Source organism: Parasteatoda tepidariorum, chromosome 10, assembly GCF_982258835.1.
Source record: "Parasteatoda tepidariorum strain Cologne lab strain chromosome 10, Ptep-v5.0, whole genome shotgun sequence".
In the NCBI taxonomy this organism is placed as follows: Eukaryota; Metazoa; Arthropoda; class Arachnida; order Araneae; family Theridiidae; genus Parasteatoda; species Parasteatoda tepidariorum.
The window spans coordinates 20,265,282-20,282,919 of record NC_141764.1 but is presented as its reverse complement, the minus strand read 5'-3'; the positions used below and the strand labels follow the sequence as shown (position 1 = coordinate 20,282,919).

Below are 17,638 nucleotides of genomic sequence, written 5' to 3'. Positions count from 1 at the left end.
TGATCCATATTTAAGAAATCACAAGAGGCCGTCTAGGAAAAATTAACTGGATATGTAGAAAGGCAGTAGAAATTTTATTGCCCAGTGCAATAGCATGTATAACAATTTTTCTGTCAAAGATTTGATTTATAATATTTTCCTTTTCTGATTCCAATTTCTTTAGTACTTTTACTGACTTCAGGAAGGTAATTACCCTCTCTAAGTGTAGAAAGACCACCTTAGTTGACAAGATTGTAATTATGTATCTCTTATCTCTGAACTATTTTCATGTCATTTTGCTATTGATTCACTCCCCTAAATATCTAATCAATTTTACATGTTCAATTTAAGGTTCAGGAAAATAAAAAATTCTGTTTAATAAAAATAATAAACAAAAAATAAAAAAATTTAAGCAATTTTCACGCAAGTCAAGACATTGAGAATTTCGAGGAAAATCGCGCCGCGACAAACCTGCAGCCCTAAATATAAGCCACGCATCAGGTAAATTTGAGTCACTTTTTCTTTTGCAGCAATGCACATGTCAAAACTAAAAAAAAATACTCTAAATTGTAATTATTTATCAAGGAAAGAGATTTGTTGTATTTAAGAAAAAATGCATAATTTAAAAAAAAAACGACAAATTAATTTTAATAAATTCATTTAGTTTAAATTAATATTTTGGATTAATAATTAAGATTAATTAATTAAGATTAATTAAGATTAATTAATTAAATTAATAATTAAGATTTTAATAATGATTCAAATCATGCTAAACCTGATCACGGGTCTCTCTCTTTTAGGATTTTCTGATTTGAATTATGTTTACATATCGCTAACTTTTTATTCATTTACTGTGTAAGCTGTGTTAACCTCTGTATTTTCAAATAAATATTGAATCCTTTTAATTAAATTTTATTTTTTAATTTAGACCACGATTTTAGAGGAGCAGGCCCAAGTAGATCCAAGCAGTTATACGTTCCACCAGGACCAATGGGAAGACAAAGAAAATTCCGTTTGTATTTTTGTCCATATAATTTTCATTCTTTAATAAGAATCCTGTTTTAAGCAAAGTATGCCTTTATTTAACTACATACGATATTTTTCATTATCATTTTTGACTTTTTAAACATAACTTTAATTAACTCCTTTTTTGATGCGTCTGATAAGCATGATTTTGTAGTTAAAACATGTGGTTTTAACGTTTATCTTCTTTTAGTTCTCGCTGTAAATTTCGTAGTCTTTAATAAAGGAGGGGGGAAATTAACACTGTAGGAGGAGGTATAAAATATGGAACAGGAAAACTATGTTGTTTTTTTTTAAATCTATATATATAATTTATGTATTGATGAAAAAAAATCTTTTGTTTCATTCTTTAAATTTTATAAATATTGCTTTAGTGCATAAAAATGATTCTTTTTTATCTTATATGTAAAAAAAACTTAAGTACTAAAAGAAAAAAAGCAAGAGAGACATATTGTTAAAAAAATTCCGATAATTCCTTTTTTCAACAATCACATGTCTGAATAACTGAGCATGAATGTGTGGATCAAGACTTTTTTATTCATTTTCATCTGGTAATGAATTATTCCGTAATGCTTTTTAGCATTGTAATATATCATCTTCTTATGTCATGTTTGTTATACCAAGAATTTTTAATTACTTATGATACAAAATTATTTTTGCATGTAAATGGTGCGAACATGCTGTAGAAGTCCGATATTATCTGTCACACTAAAGGTTTTCAGAAAGTGGAAATTATCGGATTGTTAGAGACTTAAGTCTATCATACTGGAAAATTATACATGGTATTATACCTAGAAAATAGCTATTCTTAGAATTGTCATTAACAGTAATTGAGATTTAAGTTAAATTTTTCTAACATTTTACTAAATTCCTCTTTTAATTAAAATTTTTCCATGTTTCCATTCTCATTCTATTATATGTTTTTGCAAACAAAATCTAATATTTGACATTACAAATGATAAAATCAAAGTTTTCTGATGAAAAATTTCATGGTATAAATATATAGAATATGGTACGGATTTTCGTTGAAATTTATCCGGTTAAGTCAGGAATTTTTTTTTTCAATAATTGAGAGGGAATCCTGTGTTAAGTAAGAAGTGGGAATGTAGACTAGCAAGGGATTTAAAAAAAAAAGAGGAAAAGGCTTGTGGTTTCCATGATAACGGAAAGGGGAACAGTTTATAGACTGAGAAAATCGCATAAACTTGAAACTATATACTACTGGCATAGTATGTTTCAAGACACTGTATATATATATTATAAATGTTGATTTTGCGTTTAAAATTATAGTACCTTTTTTTAAAAAGTATTACAGCAAATGTAGAAGATTTGCACATTTATTCATTATTCATATTTCTAATTGATGGTATTTATTGCATTTTTAGGTAATAACAAACCACGTTTTCAAGATTTAGATGGTGATGTAGATATGATGCCTCACCAAGCTGAAATGGATAAAAGACGATTGTGAGTGTTCTAATTCTGATTAATAATTGAATAATTAATTGCACTTATTTCATTTATCAATGTATCCCTGCAAATCTGAACAAATTTGAATACACCTACTGCTTGAATTATTTGAAATTCTACTATAGATAGAAAAATAAATATAGATAGATACACAGTGCATTGTTGTAAAGACGTTTACATACTAAAGCTTTAAAAAAGGAACCTGATTAATTTTTCAACATCTTACAGGTCCCGCAGTGGACTGATCGTTAAGACACGGTTCCCAGCAGATCACCGAAGTCAAGCATCACTGACTACGGTCAGTGTGCGGGTGGGTGACCACTTGGATCAGTCTGCGTAGGGACCGAGGGTGTGCGGTATTGGTCCTCGTTAAACTGTGCTACCATAAAGTGCTCGACTTCGCGCGCAGGTCGTCGGGCTACCGAAGCGGGGGTGCCACCCCCTCCGCAGAGGATCAAAATTGTGATGGCATGTCTTCGGATCATCCTCCGGGATGTTTCCCAGACCGCCGCCAATAGCCCAATGTGCAGCTCTAGTGTGACATAAATTAAAAACAACAACAATCAACATCTTACAGCTAAATGGACACCAATAAAGGCATTGAAAAATCACTTTTCTTACTACAATAGAACTCCAGTTTTACATTGTCTGTTTTGTTCCTTCTGTCCAGTTAGTTCCATCCTTCCTTATTTGTATTTCTTTCTGGGTTTTTGACAGTACTTGCCAAAAGAAAAAAAAGTTAGATATCAAAGTAATTCAAAAACATGATCACTTGTAACCATGGTTAAAACCGTCAATTGTTAAAAAAATTGCCCACCTTGATTTTTTGGTCCAGTTCAAAGTGGTCTAGCCAGGGTTGCAAAAAACCCGGGTTTTTCCAGAAAAACCCAGCCCGGATGGGTTTTTCTGGGTTTTATTGGGTTTTTCTGGGTTTTTCTGGGTTTTATTGGGTTTTTCATGTTTTATTGTTTTTTTTCTTTCAAAAGAGAGGGCAGGGGTAAGTACCTTATTTTAAAAAAGCTTATATTAATAATCAAGTTTATTTTGATGAATTGATTTAACATATAGGCAATTAAAGTGTAATTAATACAAACAAATTGATGCAAAAGTCTGAAAAAAGTTCCTTCTGACATCGTGATACAAAATGTTATATGTACTCATTGACATACATCACACATTTTAAACTTATTTTAACACAGGATTACTTTTTATTTATATTTTAATCTTAAAAAATATTTGAGGAAATTTTTTTTGTTTGCATAGGAAGCAAATCAAAGGCACTGACTAATCAATGGTCATACAGTCAAATATAGCCAGCAAGGTGACTCTCCAGTCTCCAAACACATGTTTTCCACAATAAAAGGGAGGCTGGTCAAAGGCAATGACTAATCATACAAAATCAAATCCCACAAGGTCATTCTTCACACACATCTGTCTTTCATAATGGGGGAAAGGGGGGTACAACCTCCTTTCTGAAAACTTAGAATAGAATAGAGGGGTGGTAAAAATTTATCTGTTGACCATTGAAAAGGAACCAGTTTTGTGAATCATCTTCTAGCTGTAGGAGTGGGGGTTACCAGTTATTGCCCATTTCACATGAAATTCTCTCAGTTGTACTTGATAGTTTTCTACTAAACTTGTTAAATTTTATTTGGTCCATGTGTTGAATTTAGTGTAGTTAGTCTGATTGTGCTTGAGTTGATTGTCATAAAATGTCTAATGGAGGTGGTAGAAAAACTGCTCCAGAGTGGTTGGAGGTTACTAAAAACTTTGAGAGTAAAGGAAAATGCACATGCAATTACTGCAACACAGAAATAAGTGCAAAAATTGAAAGAATAAGAGCTCATCTAAGTAAGTGTTTGAAAAGATCTTTGAACAATCATAAGAATGTACGTGTGGAAACTGTAAACAATTTGTTAGCTGATGAGTCGTCTGCAAGTGGAATACCAATACATACTCCTCCTGAAACTGAAAGGGGTGAATTTAGTAGAGCTAAGCGACAACGTATAATGAATGATTATACTGTAAGTACAACAGATAGTCAAAAGAATAATTTGGATCTGAAAATTGCAAAATTCTTTTATGTAAATAACATTGCTTTCAATGCTGCCACAACTATTGAATTTAAAGAAATGGTGACAGCAATGAGACCAGGTTACTCTGGCCCTACTCGTACTGATTTAGGAGGAAAACTGTTGGATGAAGTGCATGAGAATATTGAAGATGAAATTAAGAAAGAAATGCAAAGTGTTGCTACTGTTACTTTATTATTAGATGGATGGTCAAATATAAACAGGGATGCAGTACTTGCAACATGTGTCCATACAGGCAATTCTTCATTTCTTTTAAATGCAGTTGATTGTGAAAGTAACAAAAAAACATCAGAATATTGTGCAGAATTAGCAGAAAAAGATATAGAACATTGTGAAAAAAATTTGGATGTAAAGGTTTTTGCAATATGCACAGACAATGAAAATAAGATGGTAAAACTAAGGCAGCTTATAAAAGAGAAACACAAGGGTATTGTTACATATGGGTGCTCTGCACACTATATTAATCTCCTCGCTGATGAGATCACAAACAAGGATGTTATCAAACATGTGGCAGAGGTTCAAAAATTCTTTCGAAATACTCATCAGCCCCATGGTTTGTTAAAAGAGAAGGGTGGTCTAATGCCACAGTTGCCTAATGCTACGCGTTGGAATTCTCAAATTCATTGTATTGATACATATATTAAGAATTACCATAAGTTTGTAGAAATATCTACTGAAGCCGTAGTAGAAATTCCAACAAACATTATACGGATTTTGGACAATGTTGCAATATATAAAGAAGCATTGCACATGCAAAAACAATTATCAGAACTGAGCGAAGTATTAAATCTGATGCAGGCAGAAAAAACCAATATATCTACTGCTGTTGAGCTTTGGCTTGATGTATTTAATAGTGAAAATCTTTGCGCTTATAAAAAACAAATTGATAAAAGGCTGAACCAAGCTCTTCTCCCAATTCATTATTTAGCAAACATTATGGATCCTAAATATGCAGGAAAAAGATTAACCTCTGATATGTTACAGAAAGCTGAGGAGTGGTTAGAAACAGAACACCCAAAATGGTTGATTCCCCTCATGAGCTACAAATTAAAAGACCCGGAAATATTTCCTCCTAGCATGTTTAACGCTGATGTAATAAAAAAATTCAGTGCATCACAGTGGTGGAAATGCGTACTAATGATAGAGATATGACAGATTTTTGCAACTTTATGGTTGCTCTAAGCAATTGTCCAGCTAGCTCTGCGTCATTGGAACGAGTATTTTCTACTTGTGGACTGGTTTGGTCAAAATTGAGAAATAGACTGGGTGTACAAAAGGCGTTAAAATTAGTTAAAATACATAGACATTTAAGATTGAAGAATTCTAACACTGATAACCTGATTGATTTATAATGTATTTCCTCTGTCTGTGTTTATTTTGAATTAATAACCTTATGAAAAAACTTTTATTGTAGTATGATTTATACTCAAATTATTCTGTTTTTTATGTGAAACCTATACATTTTTCTTCAATAATTTTTCAAATAAATTTTTTTTTCCAGATTGTTATTAGTATTTTCACCATAGATTCAGTTTTTTAGGCTAGACTACGTATATATTTCAATAGAATATCTTTTTAATATAACAGAGGATAAAAAAAGTAATCAACTTTAGAAAAACCCAGTAAAACCCACTCTGGGGTGGGTTTTACTGGGTTTTTCAGAGTGGGTTTTGCCCAGTAAAACCCGCCCGGGTTTTTCTGGGTAGGTGGGTTTTTTGCAACCCTGGGTCTAGCGATATTTAATTTGCTATATATATGTCCATACACATATAAGATGATATGTAATTTTAATCAATATTAAATATTTTCTTCTAGCAATCCATATGGTGGTTCTCATAGAAACAATAACAGAAAGAAGTATAATAATAGAAATGGTAAGTGTTTTTTTTTTTTTTTTAATTTCAAAACTGGTTCTGCTTGAACAAGATCATTGAAATTGCTGTCTGTGTGCTTTCAGCCCTTAAGTATATTTGATCTTTCGTGAGCACGACTTCATCACCAACTATAACTGGCTATATATTACATACTCTATTTAAATGATTTTCTAAATAATTTATGAGTGGTTTTCTGCTATAAAATCTTAAATAGAGTGATCTCAGGCTTCAATTTTGTTTATCATATGTTAAATTCCTAAAATGTGTTCATTTATCTCCTTGTTTATTGAACTGTTAAAAATGTCTTCACATTTACTCATTCATTATTTGCTTATTCATTTACTCATTCTTATATTATCTCTTTTTACAGTTTTTAATGTTTATTTTAAGTATGTCCTGTATTATGAGTGCAGTTTTATTTTTAATTTCATAATTTTCTTTAATATTGGTGGTAATGTATATACATTTCAATTTCACTTTAAGTATTTTGGGTTTTTCTAACAAGCTGAACAATCAACACCTGTAAAGAATTTGCTAGGCTAAGTTATTTTTTAATTTATTCTTGGTGTAAAAAATTGATGACATAAATAAAATTTCTATGTAGAAAGAGGTAAAAAAGCATAGTGAATAAATAACTAAAATTATTGTTTAAATATTCTTTTTTAAGCTCATGTAGAGTTATACTACATGAGTGATTTAGTGTTTTACAATGATGAGATGTTCTGATAAGTGATATAAACTTTTGTTATATACAGTACAGTCACATTAATGTGACCGTCACATGCTTTTAGTACCAACACCATTGGCTTAATGCAGAAACCGAGTGCTTTATCTATAAGTGTATGATCGTTGTATTTTAGTTGAAGGGTGGGAAGTATTTTTGTAAACTGTTTGCTTGCCTCTGTGGTTGAATTATACCATGCATTGCTTAATGGCACTATCCAAAATCAGCGACCGGGCAATTATAATGCATCATACACCATAAATCACTTAATTAATTACAGTGGTGAACAACGACTATGGGGATATGTTTGGACAAATTGGCATGCAAATGTTGAGATACTGTCTTTACCGATGAACATAGCTACCAATACTGTCTTTCAGTGAATGTTGTTGTGTATGGGTCTCTGCAGTAGACGGCTCAGTTATGTGCACATGCTGATTATTCATCTGTTTTTGAAAACTATGTCGACCCTTACTTTCTTCTGGATGATGGCATCTACCAACAGGACAATGCTCAGTAAATGTGTCTGATTCAAAGAGCTCCAGAATGAACTCCTAGCCGCCAAACTCCCCAGTTGAGAATCTGGGACTACTTCGATTGAAATTGGCCCTCTACCTGCATGTTTATTAGGTGGTGGCATTGATGTGACAAGACTAAGTATATTAAGCCGAATCTAACTAGTAATTGTAATTTTATTAAGCTATTTGAGATTTAATTAGATTAACTTCATAATTGTCATGGTATTTAAGAGTTTGATTATATTTACTTTTAACTGTATCATTTGCAAGTGTGTTGTTTTTTAGATTTTATACCAATTATTGAATCATTAATTTCTCTCAATAACCTTAAACAGCAGAAAGTTGTATGCGCTTTTTTAATTACTTATTTATGTGCTTACATTTTTGTTTACACATAGGAGGCAAATCTAGACATGGTGGTGATCCTGAAAATTCATGGCACAAAGTAGTTGTAAGTATGAATTTGCAGATTTCCTTCTCTCAAAGTTCAATTTTTTTATATAATATTTATCATGATAGAAATCAGAGATGCACAAATGTTCTTGAATTGCAAACAACAAAAACTAGAAATATCATATTTGAGGTTGTAATTAAAAAATGCTGGTTGTACTAGGATTTTATTCAAAAGTAATCAAAATGGCTTAAACTAATTTTTTTGCTTAAATGCTGATCGTGAATTTAAAAAAGGAATTAAATGTTAAGTAAATCTCAACAAATATAGGTGTAGTATTGCCAGACAAAATTTAAAATAAGTTAAAAGATTTGTTGCTAAAACCGTATCAGGTTAATGTGTTTGGTTTTTTTCAGAATTTTGTTTTCAATTGATTACTTTAAATTGCTGAGTAGTAAATTTTTACCACAAACTAAATAGGGAGCAAATCTAAGCAGAGTGATTGAAGAATTTCATGGCACATTATAAATGAAATCTGGATTTTCAGACAAATTCCTCCTGCAAAATGAAAAAGTTAAAATTTGATGATCTGAGAAAGATTGAACTAATCAGTAACAGATCATAGTTACAATCAAGTTTTGGTTTAGAATAATATATTTATTAATTAGAACTAATCAGTAGGGTGGAGAGAAAAAAAGTTTTGATTGTTTTTGTTGCAACCCTGCAGGGTTGCGACAGATGACTAAAATGCAACTTTTTTTTATATGATATTACGATGCGTGAATTTCGAATTGAGTTGATTTGAGTCATATGTTTGATGAATATTTGTTCTTATTTAGGTAACTATTTTCCTAGTTTTTTGCTACTATTTTCATGTTTTAGGCTACTAAAAGCAACTATTTTGTTCCTTTTTTACTGTGGTCACCCTGCTTTTGACAACTTTAGAGAAAGAAAAAAAAATTTTAATACAATTTTTTTGTAATATTTTACAGTTATTGTTGAAAATTATTATTACAAATATTGTTGAAAATTATATTGTGATATTTCATTCGATACACAACTTTTAAATGCTGATTTATTTTTATTTGATATTTTTCAAAATTTTAATCCTTTTGTGGGGAATGAAGATGGTGCATGAAAATTTCAAAAAAGTTCTCTAGTGATATACTAATCCATATACAACTGTTGGGAGATTGTGCTTTTTCATTTTCAAAAACTTCTTTCTTCCGCTCCACCCTACTAATCTGTTACAGATCACAGTAGCAATCAAATTGAGATTTGCAACAAGACAGAATTAACTACGAAAATAAAAGGTTGAAACTGTCCAATTGATTTCATAAAATAGCAGTATTTTTTTAGATGATTGTGAAAAGATTCTTATGATAATTTCTGGGCCACTTGGCTCACTAGCCATAGATAGTTTATCCTAGATTTCAATATATTATTAGATTCAGTGAGAAATAAAATATTTTATTTTTGTGCAGATTCCATACGGAAAGAAGATTGGGAAAGAGTTCATCATGAAATCTATCAATTCTCTTTGCAAGAGTCCATTTGTACCAATCAATGTAAAAAATATTTCTTGTCTCATTATTTCTATTATTGTTTGCTTAAATATAAGATGCATTTATATTTGTATTTTTTAGTTTCAGTTTAATAACACAGTTGCTGAATTTTATGTGTCTTCACGTGTACTGGCCAACCAAATAAGAGAAGTTAACCGCAGAGTTACAACACCTGATGGATTTAAGGTCAATATTCAATCTTATTTATCTTCTTTACCATAATCAAAAAATTATATATTGTAGTAGCAGGAATTATACATTTAGTGATTTCTAGGAAATTGCGGGTTTATGAGACCCAAGTGTTATGTATTGTGTCCCTTTTTACTAAAAGCTGACCCCTGTTTAAAATATGAATATTCAACTTTTTTATCCATTAATATTCATATTCATAGGGTTTCTGCTAGTGACTACTTACAACTTTTTATCTTTGGGTGGCAGCGGCAATTTTTTCTAGCAAAGAACCATCTGAAAGCAGCTATTTTCAAAAAAGGGACAACTTTTTTAACATTTTAGCGAGTACTTCATTATATATTTTGGTATTATAGTTTTATGCTTTTCAGTTTTTTCCAATTTGCGAGAAAAAAAAATTAAGTTTATTTATGCTTTTACCTATGAAAATGTGTGTAAAGACAATTAACTATGAGGGTGTTATGAGCTAATTTTTCCCCTTAGGGTTTTAGCAATATGAGCAGTCTCCGCTTAACAAATTTTTCGTTACACTCTTTTGCTTGGCAGAACTTCTCACCCAGTATTGTGTTTTTTGTAGAATGGTCCAATTTTCGCATGATGCACAATGTTTCTTCGTACTTAAAGTTATGTTACGGATGTTCTTTATTGGGATCTGTTGCACCAATTACATTCGTCAAAGGTGCTAAATAGATTTTAAACTTAAAAAACAATTAGCATGTGAGAGGTTGACCCGAGAGTGAGTTGTATCCTTGGAGTTGGCCCTCTTTTAGGATTTTTCATTTTAGTTTCTCACGGGCTACTGCTCAGAAGTTGCCAAGTCTTGGCAATTATTTTAGCTAAGATCCCCAATACGGAAATGTTTCAGTTGTGTAACCCAGGGTTTAAGCTGAGTCTAAAAATTCATTAGCAAAAAAGCTAAAATCTGAAAAAAAGTTTTAGCAAAATGCTAAAATGCCATTAGGCTTATAAAATTACTTTATATCAAACAAGTACTGTAAGTTATCTGACAAAGAATAGCTTAATGTACAAGAATATCAAAAAGAATACCTTTAACAAAAAAAAAAAAAAACACATTTATTATTTATCAAAACATTTTGGTTTATAATTAACAATCTTCCTTTCTTTCATGTTTGCCCATTTTACAAATGCTTCTTGAAAGTTAAATGCACTTTCAGGGCCCTAAATATTAATCATTAACAAATATATATATCATATATTCTAGCCATTTTTGTTGATCGCTATGCTTCATCTCGTTTGATCAAGTTTTTTTCGTGAACGCTAGCGTCATGGTTCTTCTTGCGAAAGATATTTAGATTTTTTCTCCTTCTTGTTTGATCAAGTTTTTTTCATGGATGTTAGCGTCATGGTTTTTCGCGGAAGGTTTTTATTTTTTAATGGAATTTAGTAAAATCCTTTGGCAAAAATGCGAAAATGCTTTGTTGAATTTTAGCATTTTTGAGGGGTCTTTTCGCATTTTGCGAAAAAAGCTACCGTAGCGGAAACCCTGGTGTAACCTTATTATCCTGAATACTTAAATGTGATATTTTCTTAATGGGTATATTAATTTTTTTCTCATCTTCATTTAACTTTCTGCGTGAAATTTTTATAGTTTTTAGGCTTCATATTCTCTGCAAATTCGCCCGTCATGCTCTGGGATGTGTAATTTTCACAATCTTCGAATTCTCCATCAGGCTAATTTTGTATACAAATGATATATCGTGATATAAGCACCGCATATCCTGATTCGTTTTAACACAATTTTAAAACTAAACATCATAGTTTGTTTTCATGTGATGTAAAAAGCAACTATCTCAGTTCAATTTCTCACCCTTTATAAACAATTAGATGATTTCTATCCATATGATTTAAAAACCAAATATTCCAATTGGTATGCACACTATTTTAAAATCAAATGTTGATATTTTCACGTAATTTGAAAATCAGATATCACAATCTACATTAATGAGATTTCAAAGTGTTGATGAGCAAAAAGAATAGATTTGGTATCTACTTGTAATTCAAAATTTATTAGTGACATTTAAATTTAGTATTCATGCATTATAATAAAATATAATTTAAAACTTTTTATGTAATTTTCATTAAAAAAAAACTATTCCAAAATTACTCAATGATGCAAATCCTAGTGATCCAAATTTCCCTAAAGTTTTTTATATCCTGATATCTTAAATAAGTTATTACGACATGCACATTTTGAACGGGGGAAATATTTTTTGGTAACTCTTAATAAAAGGATTAACTGAAAAAAGGAAACAGTTCAATATTTTACCCCTTCAAATTAAATTTATTACTTTGAGGATGAAAATAAATAGAATCAGGTCTATATTTTACTTTATTGCCGCTTAATTATCCGGCTTTGTGGCTCTAAATTATCCGGCATGCTGGAAAATTCAGATATCACGCCATGCTAGTCAACCTCCCTTATATCCCTCATGGCGGCTGATGCAAGGTAAAACAGCAATAAAATGTGCAATATTCATCTGGAAAAATTATAACAGACAATTTGACAAATTTTCGTAGGATTTAAGCTGAATTCACACGAGTCAGTAAGAGATAATTAGAAAAAGAACTTTTTTTTTCCTTCAAAAAAACTGGAAAAAGGCCTATATTAAAACTAGTAACAACTGTAAGCAAGCAGCTGTTAAAATTTAATTTAAATAAACATCAATTAAAGTTATCCTTAGAACCATGTTATTTATTTTATATGCTTTTTAAATTCATTCATGAACTTCTGAAAACACTTGATGTATTTTAGTGATATTTTAATTTATGAATTATATTTTACAGATGGCTGTCACTGTAAATAGATGTCCACAGCCAGTTACTACCATTGAGCGAGAATCATTAAAGATCATTGAAGTAAGAAAATATGTTGAAATCTTATATTTTTGTGTTTATTATATTTTAAACTGTTCTTGAGTGATAATAGACATTGTAATGTCATTCATGATTATATATATTCATTCATAGAATTATTTTATGTACAGTGTACCCATCCTAAATAACTCTTGATCTAATGATTGGATCTTTCTATATGTTCTAGAAATCAATGTTAATGTTTTGAGAAGTTGACCATAAATATGCTAGTTAATAAGGCAGGCAGGCAATACTTTATTTTACAAAATCAGACACAAGATTATACTTTCTCTGAGTAAACAGACCTTTTTTTTTGTTGTTGATGGAATTGGATTTCTGACCGGCAAAATGTGGCCCCTATAGTTTTGTTAGGAGAGCGATCCAAAGTTTGAACCCTTTAATGTTCATTTTACTTTTTGCATATTTTGCCATATTTTAAGAACTTAATGGGCAAACTGAAACATTTTTGCAAGCAATTATAAAATTCATTTACCCAAAGATAATTTTATGCAAAGAAATAAGTTTTAGTAAATATTTATTCTTTTCTGCAAGAATAGTAAAAAAAAAAAAACTAAATTTTACATAATCAATTTTTTACATTCATTCAACCCTTTCGCAACTAACGGGACACATTTGTCCCAAGCAAACTTCAAAAAACTCTTGAGACAGAAATGCTTTTCTGTCTAATGGGAGACTTTCCCACCAGTCCTGCCAAAATTTTTGAAGGTATTTTCATTCGCAGGACATAGGTGGCACTACTGTACATAATGCAATTCCTGCGTTTTTGAAGTGTTGTAGCAGCTCATTCCATACTGTATGAACGTAACTAGTTTAGTTTTGGAAAATACCGCCTATTTTCGATTAAATTTTGATTGATCTATAAATCTAAGGACAGAGAAGTTGCTCGCGAAGCGTATTACCTCTAATAAACTGATAAATGGCATTTACTTCCGTTTTTATTATCGGGCAAATGTGTCCCTCTCGTCTTGGACAGTGGGAACACATTATCCCAACAGTCCTAAGTGATCATTGGTTTTCTATACAAAATTACTCCTTGAAGACTACTGGGACACATATGTCCCAGTTGTCAGCACTGATGGGACGTATATGTCCCAGTCCTAAATCAGTGTTTAAAATCTTCCTAAAAATATGACATCTTAGTTTTAGCCGTCTAGTGTGCCCTACTCATAGTTTATGCTACCAAAATTGTTCTGTTATAAAAATAAAAACTTCCTGAAAGTGTTATGGTATGCAAGTTTTCATGCAGAATTAGAACAGAATTGACCAAATAGTTCCTGAGAAATCTAATTTTAAAGAATTTGGATATTTAAAATTCTAATTTTTAGGAACTATTAAATCGATTTTGCTCAAATTTTGTAAAATATTACATATTTTATAATTCTAAATTTTTCCACTATTTTTAAATAAAATAATAAATATTTACTAAAATTTATTTTTTGTATGGAATTATTTTTGGATACATTAATTTTATAATTGTGTACAAAAATTTTTCAATTCACTGAAAAAGTTCTCAGGATATAGCGAAATACAGTAAAAGTAATATCACAATACAGTGAAAGTTAAAACATGGGAGGATTCTCGTGACCAAACTATGATAACAATATTTCCCAGATTGTGGCTACCTCCTACATTTTGGAGGTCAGATATCTGAATTCGTTAGAAGAAAAGAAGAAAAAAAAGTTTGTTTATTCAAAGAAAGTAGGTTTTTGTGTCTGATTTAGTAACTTAAATTATTGGGTGCACTAATTAGCTAGCGTATTTAAAGTCATTCTTTCGAACCATTAAGTCCTAAAACATGAGGATCATTAGATCAAAAGTTATTCAGAATGGTCCCTCTCTCTCTCTCTCTCTCTCTCTTTTTTTTTTTTTTTTAAGCACCCTGTACAAGATTCAGACATTTATGTTTAGTAAAATTCAACTCAATAACTCCCTGCAATTTTTGTATAGCATATATTTAAACTTTTCAGTATTATGCTTAAATATCAAAGATAAACATGTAAACGTTAAGACAAGTATATTAATTTTAATAAGCTTAATAATTTTTATATTTTTACATGCACTTTGGTCAACAACTACATTAATTATTTTATGATTCCTTATATTTTTTTCTTCGTCTACATAAATTGATATAATGCCACTGTCATAGTATTGGTTACAAGACTGCAGAGTCTAAATCTGGTTGTACACATGCAAAAAAATATGAAATATATCATGTACGTTATTGGCCTTATCAGCTTTTTTTTTTTTTTAAAGAACTGACCTTTAACAAAATATTTAAATGAGCACTTAATTAAATTTTCATTCCCTTCTTGAACTTGATTAAAAACTTCATTTGTCTCAAAAATATATAAATTGTCTTCTTCCTCCCATTTTTTTCTCTGAAACTGGTAAGTAGTTTTTATTTTCTTTTTGCTGATTGTGTAAAATTTTTTGTAGGAGTGTATGAGTTCTCATTATGATGCCATGACACATGTTTTGGACCTAACTCGACTTTACCGTGATTCACGTGAGTAAAATCTTTCTCATTTTATCTTGATGTGTTTCAGTCGCCATATTTCGATTAAATTTACATTAAAATATTTTTTTCATTCACTTCCTAAATTTCCAAAAATTCAATTGAATTTCTAAAAATATTATTAATTTTATTGGTATTAATAATTTCTGATCCTGCTATTTGAATATTCAGATTCTGGTAATCCCTGTTACTTTATAAATATTCATGGTGTGTAGCGTTTTTAAAAGGTGCTTATTTTCAATTTTCATTACTTAGAAGCCCTTCAATGTGCTTCTTTTATTGGACGTTTTTAAAAAGTGTTTAATTTTCATTTTTCGAAAAAAAGATATTTTAACCCTTAACTTAGCTTGTCGACTTTCGCCACATATCATGCAAAAGCGTGGTTTTCACATTGTTTTATTCGATGTTTTCACAATGCATTTTGATGTACCATCGGGCCATAGCTTATGAAAGCAGTAATCATTTTACATGTTTGATGGAATACTTGCTGGTTCATATGTGCATATTCTAAGCTGGGTTCGGTGAAATTCTTGCATTCTCATGTGCAACTCCTGCATTTCGCAATATATTATCAAATGCAGGCTTCATTTTCCACCCTCTAAAATCGAAAATCACTCTATCTCTTTATGGTGACTAATAAAATCAAGAAAATAATTATTTGTCAGATACTAGTTGTTTTATCATGATCACGCAAAGTCTTAGAAAATTATTTTGCCTTTTGTTAATGTATGTAGTGCTTTAAAATATTTTGTAGCGCTAAAAAAGTACTTGAATGGTGCTTATTTTTTGTTGAAAGATTTGGCTATGCACCCTAATATTTGATTTATGTAATTATAAAAAATTACAAAAAATTTACTTGTGTATGTCTTAGTTGACAATTCTCTTGAAAAATTGTGGAGACTAATAAATTTAGAGAGAATCTTCTTCTGTTCTAATTTATTTTCACTCCGAAATCTCATTTTTATTAAATCAAGCCTTAGTATTATGGATACAGTTTTAAAGCAACAATTTTAAAATGTTTTATTGTGGTGAGTAAAGTTTCAGCTCTTTTCTAAATTGAGAAAAATTGTTTATATGTTAAAATTTTAATGCCCAGTATTTCCCTTTTATGTTGTAGCTATATGCTAAATTCTCCCTGTATTTGATTTTTCAATGTTTGCAGCTATGGTATATTTAAGAATTAAAGCTGTAGCAGTATTTATTTCAGTAAGTACAGTTAGTTGAAATTTCTTGCAGGGTTATTTTCAGCGGGAATCTATGCACCTCTCAACAAACCTAATGTTTTCCATGCAGTAGTGAGAATCATCAAAGAGAGAATACCCGAAGTATGATTTATATATTCTTACATATTTTGTTGTTTTACATATTGTCACCTATTTTGATTTTAATTTTGTATAATAACCGATACATAATTGATTTATCTTTATCTATTTTGATTGGATTTCGTAAATTAACTGAAGTATGAATCATTAAGTTAGTTGCATATTTTCCTCTTGTAATTATGACAATAATCTCTTAGAATTTGTGTGATTTATGTGTTGTGAACACATTTTGTGTTATCTTATTGAATTTTTGAATTGTCAAATATTCTTGAAAGGATGAGCGTCTCAAAGTTTGTAAAAAAAAAAAGTGAATGAATAATAATAAATACATAAATTTCTAAAAAAATTATTTTATCATTTTTGTATTTGATCTTTTATATGTCATTTTTAGTATATGGTAATAAGTATTTTTTCTTTGTCTTTATAATTTAATGATAGCTTATAAATAATTTAAAAGCAGTGGTAAGGTTTTGCTTAATATAATATGAGTTTAAACTAAGTATTTATGAAAAAGATGGAATTGTAAGAGAGAAAAGTTTAAATATTTTCATTCTAAGAAAGTTGAATATTTAGATTTTGTTTTATGATGTTTTTGATTTGTGTTCAAAAAATAAAACAATTGCAGAAAATAATGTATTGCAAGATGATTAAACGCAGATTGTTAAAAAAAAAATTTTTTAAAGCCCTGCTAACTATTTTTGGATGTAAAATTTATTTCTGAAGTTTAATTTTTTTTTTTGTTGTAAATATTCATCTTGTCTGTTTGAAACTTTATGTAAAGGAAACTTTAAAATATCAATTGTTATTTCTTATGCAGGAGTGATTGTAGCCTGGAATTCAGATTTTTTCGTACCGTTCTTCCAGGTCTAAAAATTAGAAGTTTGATTTTTTACTTTTTCGTGAACATCACAGAATTAGGCAGATCCCAAGATCATTAGTTCAAAGACGTGCGCAAATCAGAAAACTTATAATCCGAAGAGATTTTGAAACTTAAACTGACTTCCGTTAACAAGAAGTTCACATATACTTGATTCTTCCTCCAATTCGCGCCATTTCCAGGATTTCCGCCGTTTTGATTCT

The 17,638-nt window shown here is 30.1% G+C and overlaps 1 protein-coding gene across 2 annotated transcripts in view; it reads left to right on the top strand.

The window, feature by feature from the left end:
• LOC107456009 (nuclear RNA export factor 1) overlaps positions 1-17,638 on the top strand; it is a 37,463-nt gene that overhangs the window by 2,877 nt on the left and 16,948 nt on the right. For both annotated transcript variants that reach the window (XM_087153807.1, XM_087153808.1), the window contains exons 2-10: positions 908-991; positions 2,388-2,469; positions 6,381-6,439; positions 8,080-8,132; positions 9,557-9,640; positions 9,719-9,823; positions 12,632-12,703; positions 15,158-15,227; positions 16,473-16,561. In XM_087153807.1, the coding sequence (XP_087009933.1) occupies positions 908-991; positions 2,388-2,469; positions 6,381-6,439; positions 8,080-8,132; positions 9,557-9,640; positions 9,719-9,823; positions 12,632-12,703; positions 15,158-15,227; positions 16,473-16,561 (698 nt within the window). The remainder of the gene's footprint in view (positions 1-907; positions 992-2,387; positions 2,470-6,380; positions 6,440-8,079; positions 8,133-9,556; positions 9,641-9,718; positions 9,824-12,631; positions 12,704-15,157; positions 15,228-16,472; positions 16,562-17,638) is intronic.